The 20,846-nt window shown below is 27.4% G+C and overlaps 1 protein-coding gene across 1 annotated transcript in view; it reads left to right on the top strand.

The window, feature by feature from the left end:
• Positions 1–6,338, top strand: part of Octbeta2R (Octopamine beta2 receptor) — a 300,943-nt gene extending 294,605 nt beyond the window's left edge. The window contains exons 6-7 of the mRNA XM_065516130.1: positions 1,074–1,251; positions 6,020–6,338. Of these exons, the coding sequence (XP_065372202.1) occupies positions 1,074–1,251; positions 6,020–6,338 (497 nt within the window). The remainder of the gene's footprint in view (positions 1–1,073; positions 1,252–6,019) is intronic.
• Positions 6,339–20,846: the final 14,508 nt, after the last annotated feature.

Genomic DNA, 20,846 nt, shown 5'->3' with positions numbered 1-20,846 from the left:
ACATACGTTAAGAAGAAAGTTTAAAATTCTAACAAATTTATGTATGAATACATGTAGAACTACAAGAACATGTGAAGGTAATTTATGTGTGCGAGTATTGCTAGCCTACAGGTGTACTTAGCATGTTTATGGGCATTTAGATAAGGTGTAAAATGCTGTTAATGGAACAGTTACTGAATATTAAATACAAACATGTGTTGGTACAACCTACAACTTAAAAGATAAAGCGTTAATAAAGAACTAGTCGGGTTTTTTGTTGTTTCCAACTTAATAGAAACATGCAATATCGGCAACAACATTATAGCTAACACAAATAATACAACACAACAACATAATCACTAATATAAATGAGAAAACTTTATTATTATTAAATAAACATGAAAAAAGTTGTGTAAGCGTATGAGTTATATTAATTAGATTGTTAAACAGGAAAAATATTAAGTATACGCCTAAAGATATGCTACATATTATGGTATTTACTGTCGATGCTCCCAAACTATAAAATTGTTCTTCAATATCTGAAAACTTGAGCAAAACGGAATAACGTTTAGAGTTTGTCGATATTATGTGAAGTTTGAAGTTTTTTAAAAAATTGAACGTTAAAATAAAAAATTGATTTAACCATAGATGGATTAAAATGCTAATTTTAATGATTTTAATTTTTACGGGTAAGCGTTGGGGACCAACTTTGGCTGGTTTCGAGGAAATATTTTTTGGTCACAAATTTGATGAAATAAAACAAACTATAAATTTATTTATGATTTTGTAATATTAAATTTCCAGGACATTATTATACCAAAATTCCGGCATTTGATTTTTCGATGAAGGAGAACAACTTTAATCCTTGAGAGCATCGAAAATCGAATACGTTCAATTTAAGGGCCACCCTATTACATATTATATGAGGGCTTTAAATTTATCTAAATAAATGAGGTCATTACACGAATATGTTGTTAAAAGTTTATCCAGCTATATTAATGTTTTATTTAAACATTAATTTTAATTATTCCTTTTTGTTTTGCAATTTTTGTTGATAATTATTTGTTCTGTTTATCTCTCTACTCATAAATTAGGTGAAGCTTTAAGCGGTTCGGGCTCTTCGAAAACATTAACGCTGCATGAGGTGGAACAGGATCATACACCAACGAAAGATAAACATTTAATTAAAATGAAACGAGAACACAAGGCTGCAAGAACTTTAGGTATAATTATGGGTACATTCATACTCTGTTGGCTGCCATTCTTTTTGTGGTAAGTTTATGTTTTTTTTTTAAATTAAATATTTGTATTAAACAAAAAAAGGAGAAAATGCAATGCTAAAAAAATAAATAACCACAGACATCTTTAGCAATATTATAGATTAGTTTCACTCAAAACCATCTTGTTTCATATAATGTTGCCTAGCACAATTTACAAATATTATAACTTGATTAACTTCAATCACCTTAACCTTATAATTAAACTTTTAATAGCCAATACCACAAAATATTTATGTCATTAGCACATTAATAAAAACGTTAAAATTCACTTTAAAAAAACACACCATAACTTTTTAATTTATTAACATTTTACCATATTTATTCATTAAACAATACAATTTTTTCCCAGCCTTTTTTATTTAATTTAAATTCTAGCACTTTTATTATAAATATTTATTTAACAAATTTTAACCACGTTTATAATTTTAAATTCCTTTATGCTCTTCTCTCGTTTACGCAAACAAAGTGTTTTTTTAGTGCACAATAAATGCATACAACTTTAAAATATTTTAGCCACAAAAATGTACAAAAAACTATGAAATAGCTGCTCTTACTTGAAAAAATAATAGAGAAATGTAAATAAAAAATTTATATATATTAGGTTGGCCCTTATATTGGTGTTTTGCCTTTTTAGTACTCCCAGGGTCTGAAATTATTCGCAGTTATTTGAAGTTTCGAGTTGAGTAAAAAAAATCCAATTATAGCTGTTTTAAATTTCATTTACACATAGTTGTATAAAAAATTGTGTGACATCGTTAAGCAATTATAACTAGATAAACATAAAATGTCATTATTATCACAAATTCTAAACTTTAACATATTCGTATATATTGTTTAAAAAATTGTACTTGAATTCAAATATAACAATTTTAAGGGCTGATTTAAATGCTTTCAAATAACAGTGCTGTAATAGCAAACTGTAAGATATCTGTGGGCATTATTAAATAAAAGCTTTCAGTTGATTTGATCGTAAGTTGGCAACGCTGTATTCGAATTCGAATTCGAATATTCAGTTAAAGAACATTGTAGAAAGTACACCACAGATGGCGTATGTATTAGTAAGATCTAGAATATTCGAATTTTCTGAGTGCCTTAAAGTGTGATCTGTTTTTCAAGTAAATTCGTGTACATTATAATTTGTGTCTGTATTTCTGCGAATTTACAAACGTGCATAAAAAACTGATAAACTGACTCACGACTGCAACCTCTGCCACTATTTATAACACTGCCATCTGCACTCTAGATTGTTCTTTAACTGTCAAAATTCGAATATTCTAGATCTTACTAATACATACGCCATTTGTGGTGTACTTTCTACAATGTTCTTTAACTGAATATTCGAATTCGAATACAGCGTTGCCAACTTACGATCAAATCAACTGAAAGTTTTTATTTAACAGTTCCCACAGATATGTTACAGTTTGCTATTACAGCACTGTTATTTGAAAGAATTATGCTACTTTTAAATCAGCCCTTAATATCGTTATATTTGAATTCAAGTACAATTTCGTAAAAATATATTTCTGTGTTTATCTTACCAAATGTACAAAAGATTGGCTTCTTTTGACACAACTGAAAATGGCTTGCCTCACAAGAAACTTCTTGGGGAATTTTGTTTGTTTGTTGTCCGGTATTGGAATATTACCAACTTGTAAAAAGTCTGCCAGAAATGTTCTTCAAACCAGCATTTGCTTTAGCTCTGCGTACAAAAGAATCAGAGCATTTAACTTTACGATCTTCTTTTCCGATAGAAATATTCGGTGTTCTGCGAAAGAGTTGTTTGACTTCTTTTGTCTTGCCTTACTTTCCTTCTTTCTGATCCAGATTTCCTTTCAATGTTAGAGTCTTCATTATACTGTTTAATGGCTCTCGAAACAGTGTGAGGATGAACCTTCGATATTTTGCTATGTTTTTAAAGTCCATATTGGATTTTTGTAAAATATCTAGATATTTTTTCACGTACATTTTGACCATTTTGACAGTGGACATATTTTTTAAAGCCAAGGAAAATTTTTGGCTGGAATAATATGTATAAGTGTTATTTAGACCAACATCGGGAAAAAGATCGTTTGTTTAAGGAAAGATACTAGAGCTAGTGGAAAATTTCGGGCCACCAATTGTCCTGGGCTTGCTACTTAGTTCATGCTCTCGAGCAAGAGGTTTGTGCATTGATCTGTGCAATCAATATACAATTGTGTGGTCCTCGCAAGTCATACAATGGCGGTGATAGACGGCTTGATTCTATCCAGCGTTGAGAGCATCGGGAGGTTGATCCATCATGGCATTATCTTAGACAAAATGTCCGTCTGTATATTGAAATCAACTTTCCGAAATACCTTACGTACATAACTAATATATCGGCTTTAGTCCCGTTTAGGTTGCGACCTAAATATTTCGATAAACAAAATTATTCCACAAAAATTCGTTTTCAACAAAAATTTGTTCAAACTTTATCTTAAAGTATACTTTGGTGAGGGGTATACACGATTGGGCACATCCAAATATAGCTCTCTTACTTGTTTATACTCCAACATCTATGGGCTAATTTAAATACAAAAACTAATTTTAATAAGACATTTTTCAATATTGAATTTTTTTATATTACTAATAAACTGGCTAATCTGTAAAGGTTATGAGATCTAGCTAAAATTTTCAGCATTGGATTTTAGCTGGCACAGATGAATTTTAGACCTAGGAATTACCGAAAATAGATAAATCCCCACATAAGGACCATCCTAATGAATACAAACGTTTTAAACATATAATCAGAAATATGTGTGTGTAATAAAAAATAGTCTAAAAAAACATTTATATATAAAACTAAAATGTAAATATTAACATCAGCTAAACTACAAAAGGCACTAACTGATATTTCAATAAATTTTAAAGAGAGATGTAAAGAACTTGATAAATTAACAATTTATATAAATAAAGAACTAAATATTAATATTATGAACTATATAAATAGTTTTTTTTTCCTCATAAAAAATTGTTGAATTGTTAGTTAGTTCTTTTTGCATTTTGGCCGGTGCTATGTTCGTTTGTTTTTCTGATCGAAATAACAGCATAAATTTGTTAAGTTTTTTTTTTTTGTTTTAGTTTTATATTTATTTTCATAAATGTTTGCCAAGTTTATTTTTATACTGGAATTTATGATTGAGATATGTGTTTTTTAAGCCACAGAAACCAGTTTAGTTTATGCATTTCAAAGCGGAGAATTAAAAATGGAATAAAAATTCAGTAAAATCACTTGAGTAATGAAAACAAAATTAATTAGTATCTGATCTGATTCATCGCCCAGATTTTCAATAATCTGTTATAAGAAGTTTTTAGTTTAGTTTTTCAAATATTTAAAGCAGCTATTTAAAGTGTTTTTTTTCAAAATAAATTTATAAAAATTGGACTCATTACACTATGCAACAAATGAAGACTTTTGGAAAAACACAAAATCATGACAGTATAGGTTCGACTCTACTACCAAAGGGTAGTAAAACCCTAACTCAGTTCGTCCATTCTGGTGACCGATTTTTTTTTTATGGGCCCCCAAAGTTTCTGAAAATCAGTGGGGCCTCTAAAAAAGGTGTCATCAGTTTTTGGTTAACAGCTAATTCAGACTTTGTGATACGGCTTAACTTTATATGGCAATAATATAGCTAAGAGTCCGACAAATAAATTTTTTTAAAATTTTTTTCCAAAAAATAGCTTTTTCGTGCACTTTTGTTGAAAAAATATAGGAAGAAATTTTTTTTTTACTTTTTTTAGAATAACTTCCAGGGACTCCTAATTTTTCAATAACACGTTCAGAATGCATTGATATATTCTCAAGAGTTGTTCAACTTTACTGTAGCTACAACTTTCCTAAATATTGTTAATGAAAAATTAGGAGACCCTGGAAGTTATTCTAATAAAAGTAAAAAAAAATATTTTTCTTCCTATATTTTTTCCACATAAGTGCACGAAAAAGCAATTTTTTGGGAAAAAATTTTAACAAAATTTATTTGGCGGACTCTTAGCTATATTATTGCCATATAAAGTTAAGCCGTATCACAAAGTCTGAATTAGCTGTTAACCAAAAACTGATGACACCTTTTTTAGAGGCCCCACTGATTTTCAGAATCTTTGGGGGCCCATAAAAAAAAATCGGTCACCAAAATGGACAAACTGAGTATAGGGTTTTACTACTCTTTGGTAGTAGAGTCGAACCTATACTGTCATGATCTTGTGTTTTTTTCACTGTTGCACTGTGTTATCATTCATAAATGTAGTTAGGTTTAAAACTAGAAAATCAAGATCACTCAATTAAATATAAGGGTTGACTAGACCAGTAACTATGATTAGTTGGGATGGTTTTCATCTGAAACCTTGTCATATATTCTGCTTCATATTTGATAAATCTTATTAAATCAGGGGCCAAATTACCGCATTCGATATCGAGTAAAATTGGTCGTAATTTTCTTATTTGATATTATAGCATTCGATATCGAGAAATAAATTTAGTACATTTTATCATAATTTCATAATTTTATCATAACTATCGAAATCATTTTACGATACGATAGCTCATTCGACAACGAATGCGGTAATTTGGACCCAGTAGTTCAATTCATATAAAAGCTCATACAATATAAACAAAGTCCTGATTTTATAAACGAAGAATTTTGTAAATAAAAAAAAATTTATTTGCACTAAGAAAATCTTAAACAATACTAAATAAAGCTTCTCAGAACTATAGCACTAATATATTGCTTTATCACTTCCAGGTACACAATAACCACTTTATGTGATGCCTGTACAGTACCCGACATTGTTGTGGCCATCTTATTTTGGATTGGTTACTTCAACTCCACCCTAAATCCACTTATATACGCTTATTTCAATCGTGACTTTCGAGAGGCTTTCCGCAACACACTGCAGTGTTTGTTCTGCAACTGGTGGAAGGATCGTCATATGCCACTGGACATTGACATTAGACGCAGCAGTCTGCGTTATGACAATCGTGCGAAAAGTGTTTACTCCGAAAGTTACCTCAATGCCAATCATCCACAGCGTCGTACTAGTCAGCTAGTGGAGAGTTTATAATGCAGGGATGAGGCGCTATTGGCGCCTACCCCCACACCCACATCAGCATCAATGCAAAATTTACATTTACTGGGGACGGGTGGCTCTGGTGGCTCACCGCAGACTATGACATTGTTGACAACACCCTCGCATACCATACGACTGGAGACGTGGCGTAGTGAGAGTTTGAAAAATAAAGAAAAGAAAATGTTGCTGGAAAAAAAAGATAGTTGTGGTAGCAAAACAAGCAGAGGTAAAAAGGGTAGGGATGTTGCAGTTGTTACTGATGAGGATGACGAGGACAATGATGACAATATCCAGGAAATACAAATTGAAATACCGTTGGCATATGTCAACAAATGGAATAAGAATAACAATAAAACCAATACAACAACAGCCGCAACACAACAACAGCACCAGCAGCAGCAGCAGCAGCAACAACAAAAGACGCCTACATTTGCACATACAATGGTTTAATGTACAAACAATACCCGTACAAACAAAACAATCTCTCATTCATATGTATGAATTTGTATGTTTGTATGAGCAAGTGGAAATGCATGAAGGATTTCAGCAATATTTTCACACACCCATGCATGCTATCCAAAATACTCTCAAAAACAACTACAATAACACAACAGCAACAAAAATAGAAACAAATTTATCCAGTCAACTCAACTTAAGCTCAACATCACAAAATAAACATCACAGCAACATGAACAACAAGAACAGCAGCAACAACAAAACATCACATCAACAAAAGCAAAATAAACTCATACACACACAGACATACAAGGAATATTAACCAAAGGTTCTCCCTATCCACTACTCTCCTCGCCGCATTCTCTCACATACTGTACAATCAAAACCAAAACAACAACAAAATAATATGTAACATGTAAAACAAAAACAAAACAAACAAAATCATAGTGAAAATTGTGTGGTTGTAGTTTTTTCTATTTCGATTTTTATTTTCTAACTCCATACTTGTAACGTTAAACAAATTTTTATATATAAAAACAAAAAATAAACAAAAATCTAAGAAAAATATTAAATAAATTTTGTAAATATTATTCAATAAGCTTTAAAAAGAAAAATATTATAATTTAATACAAAAAAAGAGACAAAAACATAACAAAAAAATAACAAGATAAGCCTAATGAAAAAAATTATTTATGGTAGTTTTTAGATAAAATTAATATGTTTAAAAAACAAAAACAAATGAAAATTATTAGGATGTTTAGATGGGTGTTTGTGAGTGTGTAAAATGAGAAGAAAATTGCATGTATTAGTGATACTACATACACAAAATCAAAGGCGTGAGCAATCAGTTAAAATCATTATTGTTTATAAGTTTTTTTTTTATTTTTGCAACAGTGAGTGACAATTAAAAGTAAAATTTATTTAAAATTTATTAAAATATTGGCATCATATACTTATAAGTTAGGAAAATAAACAAAAATATTTTCCAGATCAAATTATACGATTTTTCGTTTTTTTTTTTAAAAAAAATTTTGTAGAGTTCCTAATTGCCTGAACTTTTTCTTTTCCAGGACGAAATTAAGTCCAAAACCAATAACGTTTTTCAAATAACCTGTCAAAATTCAATGATAAATACGATCACGAACTCCAAAGAACACAGTGATAACACAAGTATTTAACATTGTGTGATTTTTATCATATTTAGTAACCGCTTGAAATCCTATGGAAATTCCATTTTGATTCTTTTAAATATCCAAAAATTCTCTATTTTATTCAGGATTTATTTGTTTTTAAACTCAAGAAAATCTACATGAGCTGTTATTTTAAATACCAGTATTTTGTGATGCCGAGGTTGCATTTTATTGATTTAAGATGAATTTGAAAGATAATTATGTCCATTTTGAACTACATACAAATGCAGTTTTCAGATGCATTTTTGGAAATATTCTCAACCTAAAATTTAATTTTTTTCAATTAATCTTAAAAATTCTTAAATTGTCAAAACAATTACAAATTTCCATCATGAACGGGTTTTTTTGAGAATTTTTTTTTAATTTTGTAGTCCAAATAGATCATAATTATCTTTCAAAACGCGAATAAAATCAAGAGTTTTTCGAAATTATAGGAAATAAAAATGGAAATCTCCAATGTGTTTACCGAATATGATCAAAATTGTAAGAAACAATGTCAATTTGTTTGCGACGTACGGTACTTTGATTAAACTTAAGGTCCGACTAAGTTATACTAGGAAAAAATGCATAAATCGACACGAAAGATAATCTTTTTTAAATCAGAAATTTTGTCGCTTTTTTCTCAAAAACTGAATTTTAGGGTGGGTCGATTTAGCAATCGATATTGTGCCATAGATTTTTCGAGGAGTCCAAATTTAATTTTTTCTCAACTTTTATTTTTAAGGGTTTTTTAGTAGAAAATATGGAAAGCTGCCCCATATGGGGGGCACATTTGAACATAATGACTTCATACATTAAACAAATAAAAAAAATATATAAATCGAACTAATAATAAGTTACTTGTAGACTTAAACTAAAGTTAATTTCCATACATATTAGTTAAATTATGTAAAAAGTCAAAAATTCAAAAACATAAATTTTTATGAGGCTTCAAAGCAAAAAGTGTTCAAAGGTGCCCCCTCTCCCCTACAATACATCGGCAGATTTAACTTTTTTAAGATGAAATTGCACTCTAAACACAATAGTGATAGCAGTTTTTCCAAATAAAATGTTTTTCTTGTGGTTTTGAACGAGTTTTTGTCGAAAAATCGATCTTTGTTTACGCATTAATTTTTTGGATTTTTTAGTATAATTTTTTAAATATATTCTATCCAAATAAATGTTTATTTTTGAAATACATTTTATTTAGTGGTTTTAGTGAAATTTCAAATTTCAATTTGTATTACTTCGAGCAACTAGAAAAGATAATATTCCTTTTTCAAATAAACGTTTTTCCGTTTTTGTTACACATATAAAGTAGAAATGTTTTTAAGTTTTTATGAAAATAAAATACTAGAAATCTTTTGTAAGAACAAAATTTTCGTATTGTGATTGATTTTTTTTATAAAAATCTTTTATGAAAACTAGTTCTTTTTAATTAAAAAGCGAATGTATTGGTCGAAAATACCATCAAGACTATGTATAAATACGTTGGATTTTGAAATTTGGTTTTTCAAAACCAATTCAGAATAGAAAATTATTATTGAGAAAAAACAAATTGAAATTAAGAAAACCAATTTTATATTGAGAAAAATCCGACTGAAATTCAGAAATCGAAATTAATATGCCGAAAATGAAAATTGAAATTCAAAAAAAAAAAAAAATAATGTTGAGAAAACCTAACTTGATATTGAGAAATAACAAATTTCGGTTCGGTTTTAATTTCGTACTCGTAGTATGTATTTTATAAAAAAAATATTTTAAAATGTCCATAAACATTCTTAATATTATTTATTTTTTGCAATTTCAATTGGATTTTTCTCAATATTAAATTGGATTTCTTAGTTTCAATTGGTTTTTTCTCAATATTAATTTGCTATTCTGAATTTCAATTTGGATTTCTAGTTTTGAATTTTATTTTTCTCAATATAAATATAGATTTTCACAATTTCAACTTGAAAATGTGTAGTTTTGGTGTTAATACACTATTAAACAAATTTTTTGACAACAGCATTTCTTATGAAAAACCAACTTTATATTTTTATTTAAAAAAGCTCTTATAATTTACCATTAATTTTTTTTATTTTTAAATTCTTTTGGATAGACCTTTTCTATAAAAAAGTCTAACAGCCTAACTACAAAAGCCTTAAAGTCGATTTTAAGTCCATAAAGTTGACTATTATTTTTAATTTCTTACCATAAAACAAATTTCAAATATAATTTAAAATGTTGTTTTATTATTTAAAAAAAAAACTTATTTGTTTTGAACTTTTATGAACATTTTTTATTTTAATTTTTTTAAATTTCTTTTTTTTATTTACATTCATTGAAAAATATTTTCAGTTATTTGAATGTATATGTTGGAAAAAGTTTTGAAGTTTTTTTCAAATAAAAACAAAAGTTCTGTTTTAAAATAAAGTCGACTTTAACAAAAATTAACTTTAAAATTTCTTTCATAGTTAGGGTGTAAGACTTTTAGGAAAAGTTTTTAATATAAAACAACTTGTTGTCATGTGTAAACGCTTTTTCTGTGAAAAATAATTTCTTTATAAAAATATTTGTGTTCGTAAGAAGAAAACGTTTATTGGGAAAACATGATTTTTTTGGGTAAAAACTTTTTGTTTTAAAAATCTGTTGTACAATAAGTTATTTGCTGATAATATACAGTGAGCCTCAGAAGTGAGTAAACATGAAAATAATGAAAATCCTAAAATCTATCCATCGATTAAAATTTAAAAGTTTCGGTTTGATGGAGATTGAGTTGAATATGTTTCGGTTCTGAAAAAAGAAGATTTAAATCTGAATATAATGATAAAAATCATCTTAAAAAATCAAAAAATTCACTGGTGTATACTCACTTCTGAGGCTGTGTGTATCTTTAAAATTTTTTTTTATTTCAATTTTTTATGATGAAAATTATTATTGTGAAAAAAAACTTTTTTTATGAACAGCTTTTTCTGTGGAACAAATATTTTTTGAGCTTATTTGGAGATATAATTTCATTCGTACAATATATTTTTTTGATACTGTTGAATTATAAAAGCTTTTTTATTATTAAAGACTTCGAATAAGAAAAGCTTTTTGAGATTTTTTTTAAATTTTATATGAAATAAGTTTTTCAAAAAAATAGTGTTTTGGTGAAAACTTTAAAAAATCCTCTTTTTGAATAATAAAGCATTTGCATGAAATGTCTAAAATGATTTTTGGTTTGAAAAAACTTTATAAAACTTTATAAAAGAGCTTTTTAATATTTTGTATTATGTTTAATTTCTTTTAAAGAAGTTTGTTTTATCGCATAATTTTATTGATTTTAAAAAGCCCTAATCTGGAAAGTATTTGTAAAAGATCTGTGTAACTTACAAGTCACTTAGGAACCAAGATATATTGACATTTTGAAATCAACTAAACTAAGCGCTGGTTCATACTTCAGCAAGTCTTGAGTTTGTTGATGAGAGAGAAGATGAGATTGGAGAGAGTTTGCACTCTCTTCTATAAACTCAAGATTTACTCAAGTAAACTTGACGTGTGTGAACCAGCTCTAACCACAAATTGTCTATAGGTTTTATGGCTCATTAAGAAATATATTTTTCGAATCTGAATATGCTTTGGTTTTATAAAAACTGTCAAACTAAAAGTTTTACAAAATTTTATTTTTGGAGATAAGTTATGATTTAATTTTTATGTATAAAAAACATTTTTACTATTCTGCAATTTTTTGGTCACTCATTGTATTTAAACATACGAAATTTACTAGTGTTTAATATAATTAAAATATATCAAAGAGAATTTTAAGTTTATTGTAAATATTTAATAAAACACTTTTGTATATTTCTGTTTATTTAGTGCAATAATAACAAGAACAAAAATAACACATACACTTACACAAAAACAAAATGACAAAAATCAAGACTATTTTAATGATTTTATTTTTAATTTGAAAGAGATTTAAGTTTAAAATTGTTTTCTTTGCTTTAAAATAATGAAATGTAAATTTAAGTTATTTATTGAAAAGTGTTATTGATTTTAATTGGAAATTTAAATAAGAATTAAATTGATAATGTAATTATACTAATTTAGTTATAGTTATTTTTTATAACAAATTTTCTAAAGTGATTCTTTTTTTTAATAAATTGATTTACTTTAATTCATTTTAAATTTGTCAAAGTATTGAGAAAATAATAAAATTTATTTGCAGAGCTTGCTTAAATTTTAATAAAATTCTAATAGTTTTTGAATTGTGTAGAAATGTTTAAAGCATAAATCTTTTATGTCATTTTGGGGATGTAATCTTTAAATGCATTTGTTTAAACAAATAATGTTCAATGAACAATGTTTTTTAAAAGATTATTTCATCATATCTGGGCTTATAAAAAAGCTGCTGTTTTGTCCTGCTGACTTTTTTCCCAACCTATCAAAGGGGAGTCATTAATTATTTTTGCTGGCTGAAAGAGCAGAGTGCAGATGGGTATTTTAATTGGTTTAATATATTTTCCTCATGTTCTTTTCTCTATTGTTCTCTAAAACTCATATAAAATAAATGCAGCCAGTTTTTTTGTAATTATTTTGTTAAAATTGCTAATTATTATTGTCTTATTATAATTTGTTTGAAAGTAAAATCAATTGTAAAAATGTATAAATCAAATGTCAAAAGAAACAATAAAAAACAAACAAAACAAAAAACAATGCTTCATATAAAGGTGCCAATTTTATATACTATAATGTAATGTAATTAGCCCCGATAAATACCTTTTGAAAAGTAAATCATTAAAAACCATTTTTTTTGTTTTACTAAATATTGTAAATATTTGTAAGCTAAACAAATTAAACATAAACACAAAAAAACAAATTGAAATGCTTAATTCGGCTAACCGAATGTTAAATACCCTCCAGTTAATAATATAAATTACACTTGTCTCAACATTGATGACCAGACAAAAACACACCCATTCATTGTATAAAATACAACAACAATCAAAACTACAACAAAATTCTTTATTGTACATATACAAATACTATAAACAAATTGTTGTTATAATAAAAAGTTTAACCTTATTAAAGATATTGAAAATTGTATGTAAAATTGTATCATACAATTTTTCGAGGCTAACTTATGTGCTCATAACTTGTTTCCTATTAAACTGATTTTACTGATTTTCAATAATAAACTGCTTAACACAATGGTTAACAATATAGATGAATCTTATTCATTTTGGTTTTGTATTCCGAATGTGAGCATGATTTAAACACACTTATAGATGACTTGATTTACTTAAAGTTGTGTGTAAAATAAGACAATAATCAAAACTACAACAGCAAGCTTTTTCTAAACACATTACACACATAGAAAAAATATAGTTTTGCATGTTTACTGTAACCATTTCAATATTGTTAGAAGCTTTTTAACAATACTATAGTCACAGTAACTATTTACAAGATTGTGGTAACCATAATATGTTTAATTTACGATTCACATGATTGTATCAACCATATATGTGGTTACAGTAAACAAGTATATGCTTGTGACAAGCATTTATATGATGAAAGACCTACCTTATTATGTTGCTCTCGGCTTATGGATATCATAATCTCAGAACAACATATTATGATAAAATTATTCATCATAAATATGGTTGTCACAAACATATACTTGTTTACTGTAACCACATATATGGTTGATACAATCATGTGAATCGTAAATTAAACATATTATGGTTACCACAATCATGTAAGTAGCTACTGTGACTATAATATTGTTAAACAACTTCTAACAATACTGAAATTGTTACAGTAAAAATGCACAACTATATTTTTTCTCAGCGTTAAAATCAGTATTTTATTTCCGAATTTATATTACAATTTTTTTCATAACACAAATTTTTTGGTTCATTAAATTTATAGATTTTCAATACTAAATTGCCGAAGTCAATGATAAGAATTACAATCGGTCGATTATGGATGGCAACCGAACTTCAGTTGCGTTGCCAGAGGGCAACCATAAATTTCTAGTTGCCAATTTGGCAACAGAAATGATTGCTATCAGTTGCCATCTATAATAACTTTTAGGCAACTGACAACGCAACTGAAGTTCGGTTCCATAATCGACACATAAGTGAATATCATTAATTTCAATGTAGTATTTTCAAAATGACCAAGATTTACACAAACAGACGGACGGACACAACTAAAAAGACTTGAAATTTCATAAGTAACAAGCATATTATTGTTAATGGAGGGTACAAAACTAATAATAAACGACAATCTCAAGCAATACCAAGTTATGAAAATATTTAATCAATTAACAAATACCAAAAACATTGGCAAAATAACCTCTAGAAAATAAAATAGAACAAATCAATCTAAGAAATTATTAGACAAACCGAAAATTAAATTAAAAACAAATTATTAAACATGTTAGTAAAAATTTTGCAATAAAAGCCTCAATTAATAAAACTACTATTAAATATATAAATAACAAATATATAATTAAAAATCAATAAAACACAAACAGATAATTAAAAGTAAAACAAAATAATAAAACTGCTATAATTTACTCATAATATTGACATTAAAATTGAAATTTATTTCAACCAACACATAAACCAACCTGAACAAAATTGAACATAATTTAAAATAGTAAATAAACAACAATAATAATGTATTAAAATTTATTGTAAAAATAACATAACAATAATATTATTAATAGAACAAACAACAAATTTTTATTTTTTAATTGTGAAAACATATATTTATTTATCTATAATGAAAATACAATTTATGCGTATTTAAATACATAGTTTTGTATATTTTAAAACATTTTAAACTACAATATACAGTAATATTGCTAATACTAACATAACACTATACAACAAAATTATTTTTTTTCCAAAATTACAAAATCCGATCTAAAAATTTTGATAGAGAAGACAAAAAAAAACACTTGTATCGGCGTTTTGAAAGTTTACATCTGAATTTAATTTGAGGGGGGGTTAAAGTTTCCCAACTCTGACACATTCCTATTGTTAATCGCCATAAGAAACCATGTGATCCATACATTTTACGTATAAAATGTGTTCAGAAAATTTACACCTGAAATTTTGCTATAAGTCCCTGAATACACCAAAACATAAAATTCAACCATAAAGTCAGAAATAAGACACAACTAAAGAGAGCTTAGAATTATTATTAAGAATTTTACTTTAAAGTACTCCAAAAATTTAGCATGAAAAAAAAATTGTTAAATTTTAACTAAAAATCACTCATATCTCTATTGTCCCAGCAAAAACTTTACTTACAAAAAAGCCGAAAAATAAGGGGAATTTGACGATTCGACTACTTATTTTTCTACTGTAAGAAGTCATTATTTTTGTTCGCGATGTCCCAAAAGTAATCCTCTATATTTTGGCCGGAAATAAGTTATTTTGTTAGTAGAGTTATTTATAGAATTTTGTATTTGCAAACAAGAAATAAAAAAAAAATAAGTCACAGCCACGAGTCGAACCACCAACCATCCGTTTGCTAGTCTGTTATTGTACTCACTACACTACACCACAGCATAGTTATTTCATTGTGCGTCAAATAATGGTTTTCACACAGTAATGCAATATTCTTTTCTGTTTTTCTAAAAATAAACATGCAATAAAAAAAATGGGCAAATTGAAAAAAAGTAACAGTTTTTTTGTTTTGTTTGTTTTTTTTAGACTTTACTACTTAAAAAGTAAGTTATTAAAAAAGACATTATTAAAAAGACATTGTAGCTTTGTAAGCGAAGTTTTTGCTGGGGTATTACCTTCGTAGTATTCATTAATTACATTTTTTTAACTCTAGGTAATTCCACTTCATTACCATAAAATGTCCAGCATATTTCAGCGATAAGAGAATGTATGTTTTTGAATTTATAGCGTTCTTCAATGGGTGCGCATGTCTGATGACATTTTTGACCAAAATTCAACAAAAATTTATTTTTTAAATTCATATATGGATTACTTTGAGAAGCAGTTGTCAACAGAATCTGATGAGCATGGTGAACAATTTAATCAGACATGCTGACACATTAAAGAACGCTTATAGCTGAACTATGCTGGACATTGTATGGTAATGAATTGGAATTGCTTAGAGCTAAAAAAATTTAATTTATGAATACTTCCTATCCAAATTTACTATTGAAGGTAAAATAATAGATAGTGGTTTTTAGTTAAATTTTAACAATTTCTTTTTTCATGCTAAATTTTTGGTGTACTTTAAAATAAAATTCTTAATAAATGCGAAATCTTTTGTTGTGTCTTATTTCTAACTTTGTGGTTGAATTTTTCATTTTGGTGTATTCAGGGACTTATAGGAAAATTTCACGGATAATATTTTTGCGAAACATTTTAGCCCCTTTAAATTCCTGTTTTAATGATGTTTTTGCTCTTTTATAAAAGAAGGACAAAATAGACCCATGCCTTGAGGATTTAGAGGGTTAACACACGCAGAGAAAAAATATAATTGGGCATGGTTACTGTAACCATTTAAATAGTGTTACAAGATTTTTAACAATATTATAGTCACAGTAACTATTTACATGATTGTGGTAACCATAATATGGTTAATTTACGATTCACATGATTGTATCAACCATATATATGGTTACAGTAAACAGATATATGTTTGTTGCAACCATATTTATGATGAATAATTTGATCATAATATGTTGTTCTCAGATTATGATAAGCCTTTATCCGAGAGCACCATAATATGATAAGTCCTTCATCATATGAATGGTTGTCACAAACATATATTTGTTTACTGTAACCATATATATGGTTGATACAATCTTGTGAATCGTAAATTAACAATATTATGGTTACCACAATCATATAAATTGTTACTGTGACTATAATATAGTTAAAAAACTTGTAACAGTATTGAAATGGTTACAGTAACCATGCCCAACTATATTTTTTCTCTGCGTGCATATTTTACAAAAATGTTCTCCGTAATATTTTATACCTAAAATGTAAAAATCACATGGATTCTTATGCCGATTAACAATAAGAATGTGCCAGAGTTGGGAGACTCAAATGAAATTCAGATGTAAACTTTCAAAACGCCGACAATACATCTGTCTATTTTAATCTACTGCTCCACAATGGGGCAGAATCTGAATGGAAATAATGCTGGCATTTCTAAACGACTGCTTCGATCGGGATATATATTTCAAATCAAAATCTCAATTAGATTAAAAAATATGTCACTTTAAAACTCCGTCCTTCAAAACTTTTTCATACTAAAAATTTTTTATAAATTTTCCTAATAAAATGTGACTTAAGTTAGGGTCATACATGACAAGTATTTGATGAAAGAGACATTTGAATTCTTTCATCTATTTCAAAAACTAATTTTACTTAGGATGTTTGAAAACAAAAAATAATAGTTTTATTTTATTTGATGCTGTTTGATCTTACAAAACACTTGCAATAGTAAACACGTCAGACAGATTTGTGCTAAAAAAAAGTGGTTACGCTTTTTTGAGCAAATATTTGCCATATTATACAAAAAGTACAATATTTTTAAAGGGCGGAGTTTTAAAGTGGCATATTTTTGAATCTAATTGAAATATTGACTTGAAATTTATTTCGTAAGACCAAAGATTAACTTATCTAAACAAAAAAAAATAGTTTGAAGTAAATGTGCATCAAATTTTTCCTAATATTTGGAATCCTATTAGAATTACAAATTTTTATTTATTATTAGTAAAAATCAATGAAATTTTCAACGTTTTTTAAATTTGTCATTCCAAGTAACGAAATATGAAAAACCTTGTCAAAAGCAATCTCACAATACCTAAATATTAAAGCGAAAATTTCAAAAATTTTATTTTTTACAATTTTGTTCACAGGGTCCACATTTCCTACGGAGCTGCGAAGATACTTCATGAATAAATAGAGAACACATCAAGGTTTCCAAAGCTGCTTTTTGTTTTCTGATCCCAGCTTTGCGATTTTAGAAAATGTGGTCCAAATTTGAAATTTTTATAAAAAATAGGTGAAATTATAGGTATGGCAGACATATTCGAAAAATAGGAAATTTTTTTATAGCAAAATGTTTTCCGTAAAGATACTTTACAGGAAACCTTAAAATTGTTATATATCTTAAAAAAAAATTAAAAAAAGAGTAGTCATCTTTTCGACCAAAAAACAGCTAAAATCTACTATTTTTCAATTTTTAAATTGAAAATCGTTTATTTTTAGATGCATAATATATACTGATCTGAAATCTTTTGTATATAATTGGTAATTTAGTTGTCTAACTAACAAAGAAAATTTGAGTCCATTGGGTGTAAAAGTACGTCCTATATTTTTAAAAAAGTGGACCAAGGTATTGGAAAATTTTAAAACTTCAATTTTGAAATGCCTGTAAGTCGGAAATTATAAGGGCACTGCTACACGTTCAATATATATTGACCGCGATCCAATATCGCGATATTTATTGAACGAGTAGCATGCAGTATTGATGGATCGCGATCCAAATCGCAGAATAACCTAATTTTGCGTGATCCATTACAACGGATCGCGATCCAAATATCACAATATATATTGAACGTGTAGCAGTATCCTAAGAGACAAATGAATTTGTTCAAGGCCTACCCGAGCGTTTTACAAAAATAATCTTTGAAATCGGATGAGAAACAAAAAATGGCATTTTAATAACTTAAATTCGAATGTTTCTAGTCTTGTCCGATCGGACCAGCCGTTTAGAAATTCCAGATTTATTTCCAAAAAATTTTAATTCTGCCCCACAAACATACTGTGTTTGTTGCTATTATTTTTTTCTTGGTTTTGGTTTGCATTTTAGTCTCTTAGAAACAATATGCATAAGAAACTTTACAACTTTTTTAAAAAACTTGTTGATCTTTACTCTCCAAATAGCAATTCATTTAAAATGAATTTTTCAAAGAATTCATTTAATTAAATTCAAATTCATTAGTGAATGAAATAAATAAAAAAGAAAAACATTAAGCAATATATAGGTACATAAATATAAACATAAAAACTAAGAGAAATTACTGGCTCAAAATTAAACCAAACTATTAAATAAAGTGATGTCAAGACCTAAAAAAAAAAATTAAAAATAAATTAAAACAACAATAAAATACAAAACAAAATAACGCCATACAATAAAAATTAACTTAAAACTATAAAAAACATTAAAAACAGCAACAGCAATCAACGATTTAATGAGTGAACAATGCAACAATTAAAAGAGAAATTAATAATACAAAAGCATAAAATATAAACAAATAGAAAAAAAGGCAAACAGTTTTTAATTGTGCATTGCAGTACCTGGAATTAAGTTGACTGTGCAGCCTTTTTTTAAGCATGGCTTCAGCTCAGCATATAAAGTCAGCAACTTGATTCCAGCAATTGCGATTGACACACCAACAACGTGGGATACATTTTTAAATAGATGTGAAAACAAAAACTTCATATAAATTTTACAGATACATAATCGTACGAGACTCACTATAAATTCATATATAGAGAGTTAAAAATGTTCAAGAAAAAGCAATAATAATACAAAAACTGTAATAAATTAACAAATAAAAATAAATAAATAATAATATGCATAGCAAGACATAAAAGTTAAAATATAAATTTATAGATATGAATTTGAAAAAAGTGGTAGCTAAGAAAATTGTGTTTATCCTAAAAACTGAAAAATAATTCATCTCCAACTTGTTTGTCAAAAAAATGTTGGCCCCTAGAGTGTATCAAACAAATAAATACTAAATACATTTCATTTATTTAATTTCACATTACTTCATTTGGGTATCACAATGGGATCAGATCTGAATGGACCCAAGTGAGCTGCTTGAGGAGCAGCAGCCCATGGAACCTAACCTACTTCTTTAAACTGCCAATATACCATTTCATAATTTCATCACAATTGTCAAAGTTAGCAAAGTTAGACCTCAAAACTAAAAATGATTAAAACTGATAATAAGTTTTATATTATATTGAAATTATCATCTATACACAGAAAAAATTATATTTCAATTCAAACATTTATCCCATATTGAACTGGTTTCAATTATTTCATAATTAAATTTCTTGATATTTTCTATTGAATTTTGAGTTTTGAATTTGATTATTTTGTCAAATAAATATACAATTTTCGTTATTGGTTGAATTTCAAATACAAAAATTATTGAATAGATGAAACACAAAAAATAACAAAAATGTGTTTTCAATTACTAAAATTATCTATTCAATAACACTATGCAACAAATGAAGACTTTTGGGAAAACACAAGATCATGACAGTATAGGTTCGACTCTACTACCAAAGGGTAGTAAACCCCTATACTCAGTTTGTCCATTTTGGTGACCGATTTTTTTTTATGGGCCCCCAAAGTTTCTGATAATCAGTGGGGCCTCTAAAAAAGGTGTCATCAGTTTTTGGTTAACAGCTAGTTCAGACTTGATGATACGGCTTAACTTTATATGGCAATAATATAGCTAAGAGTCCGCCAAATAAATTTTGTTAAAATTTGTATCCAAAAAATAGCTTTTTCGTGCACTTTTGTTGAAAACATTTATTAAGAACAATTTTTTTTTTACTTTTTTTAGAATAACTTCCAGGGACTCCTAATTTTTCAATAACAATATTTTGCAAATTTGTAGCTACGGTAAATCTGAATAAATCTTGTGAACATATCAATGCAATCCGAACATATCTAGGCATTCTTAATAGCTGTCGAAAATCACTTTGTAGCTCAAAAATTTTAGTTTTTTACTATTTTTTGACTCTAAAACAAAAATTTGTTGTTAAAAAATGTATGTTCAAGTGTATACTTCTCTATTGTGCTGAAATAACGAAGAATGGGCAAATCATTATCG

This window comes from Calliphora vicina, chromosome 1 (genome assembly GCF_958450345.1).
Source record: "Calliphora vicina chromosome 1, idCalVici1.1, whole genome shotgun sequence".
Taxonomy (NCBI): Eukaryota; Metazoa; Arthropoda; class Insecta; order Diptera; family Calliphoridae; genus Calliphora; species Calliphora vicina.
This window is presented reverse-complemented; position numbering and strand designations above follow the sequence as displayed.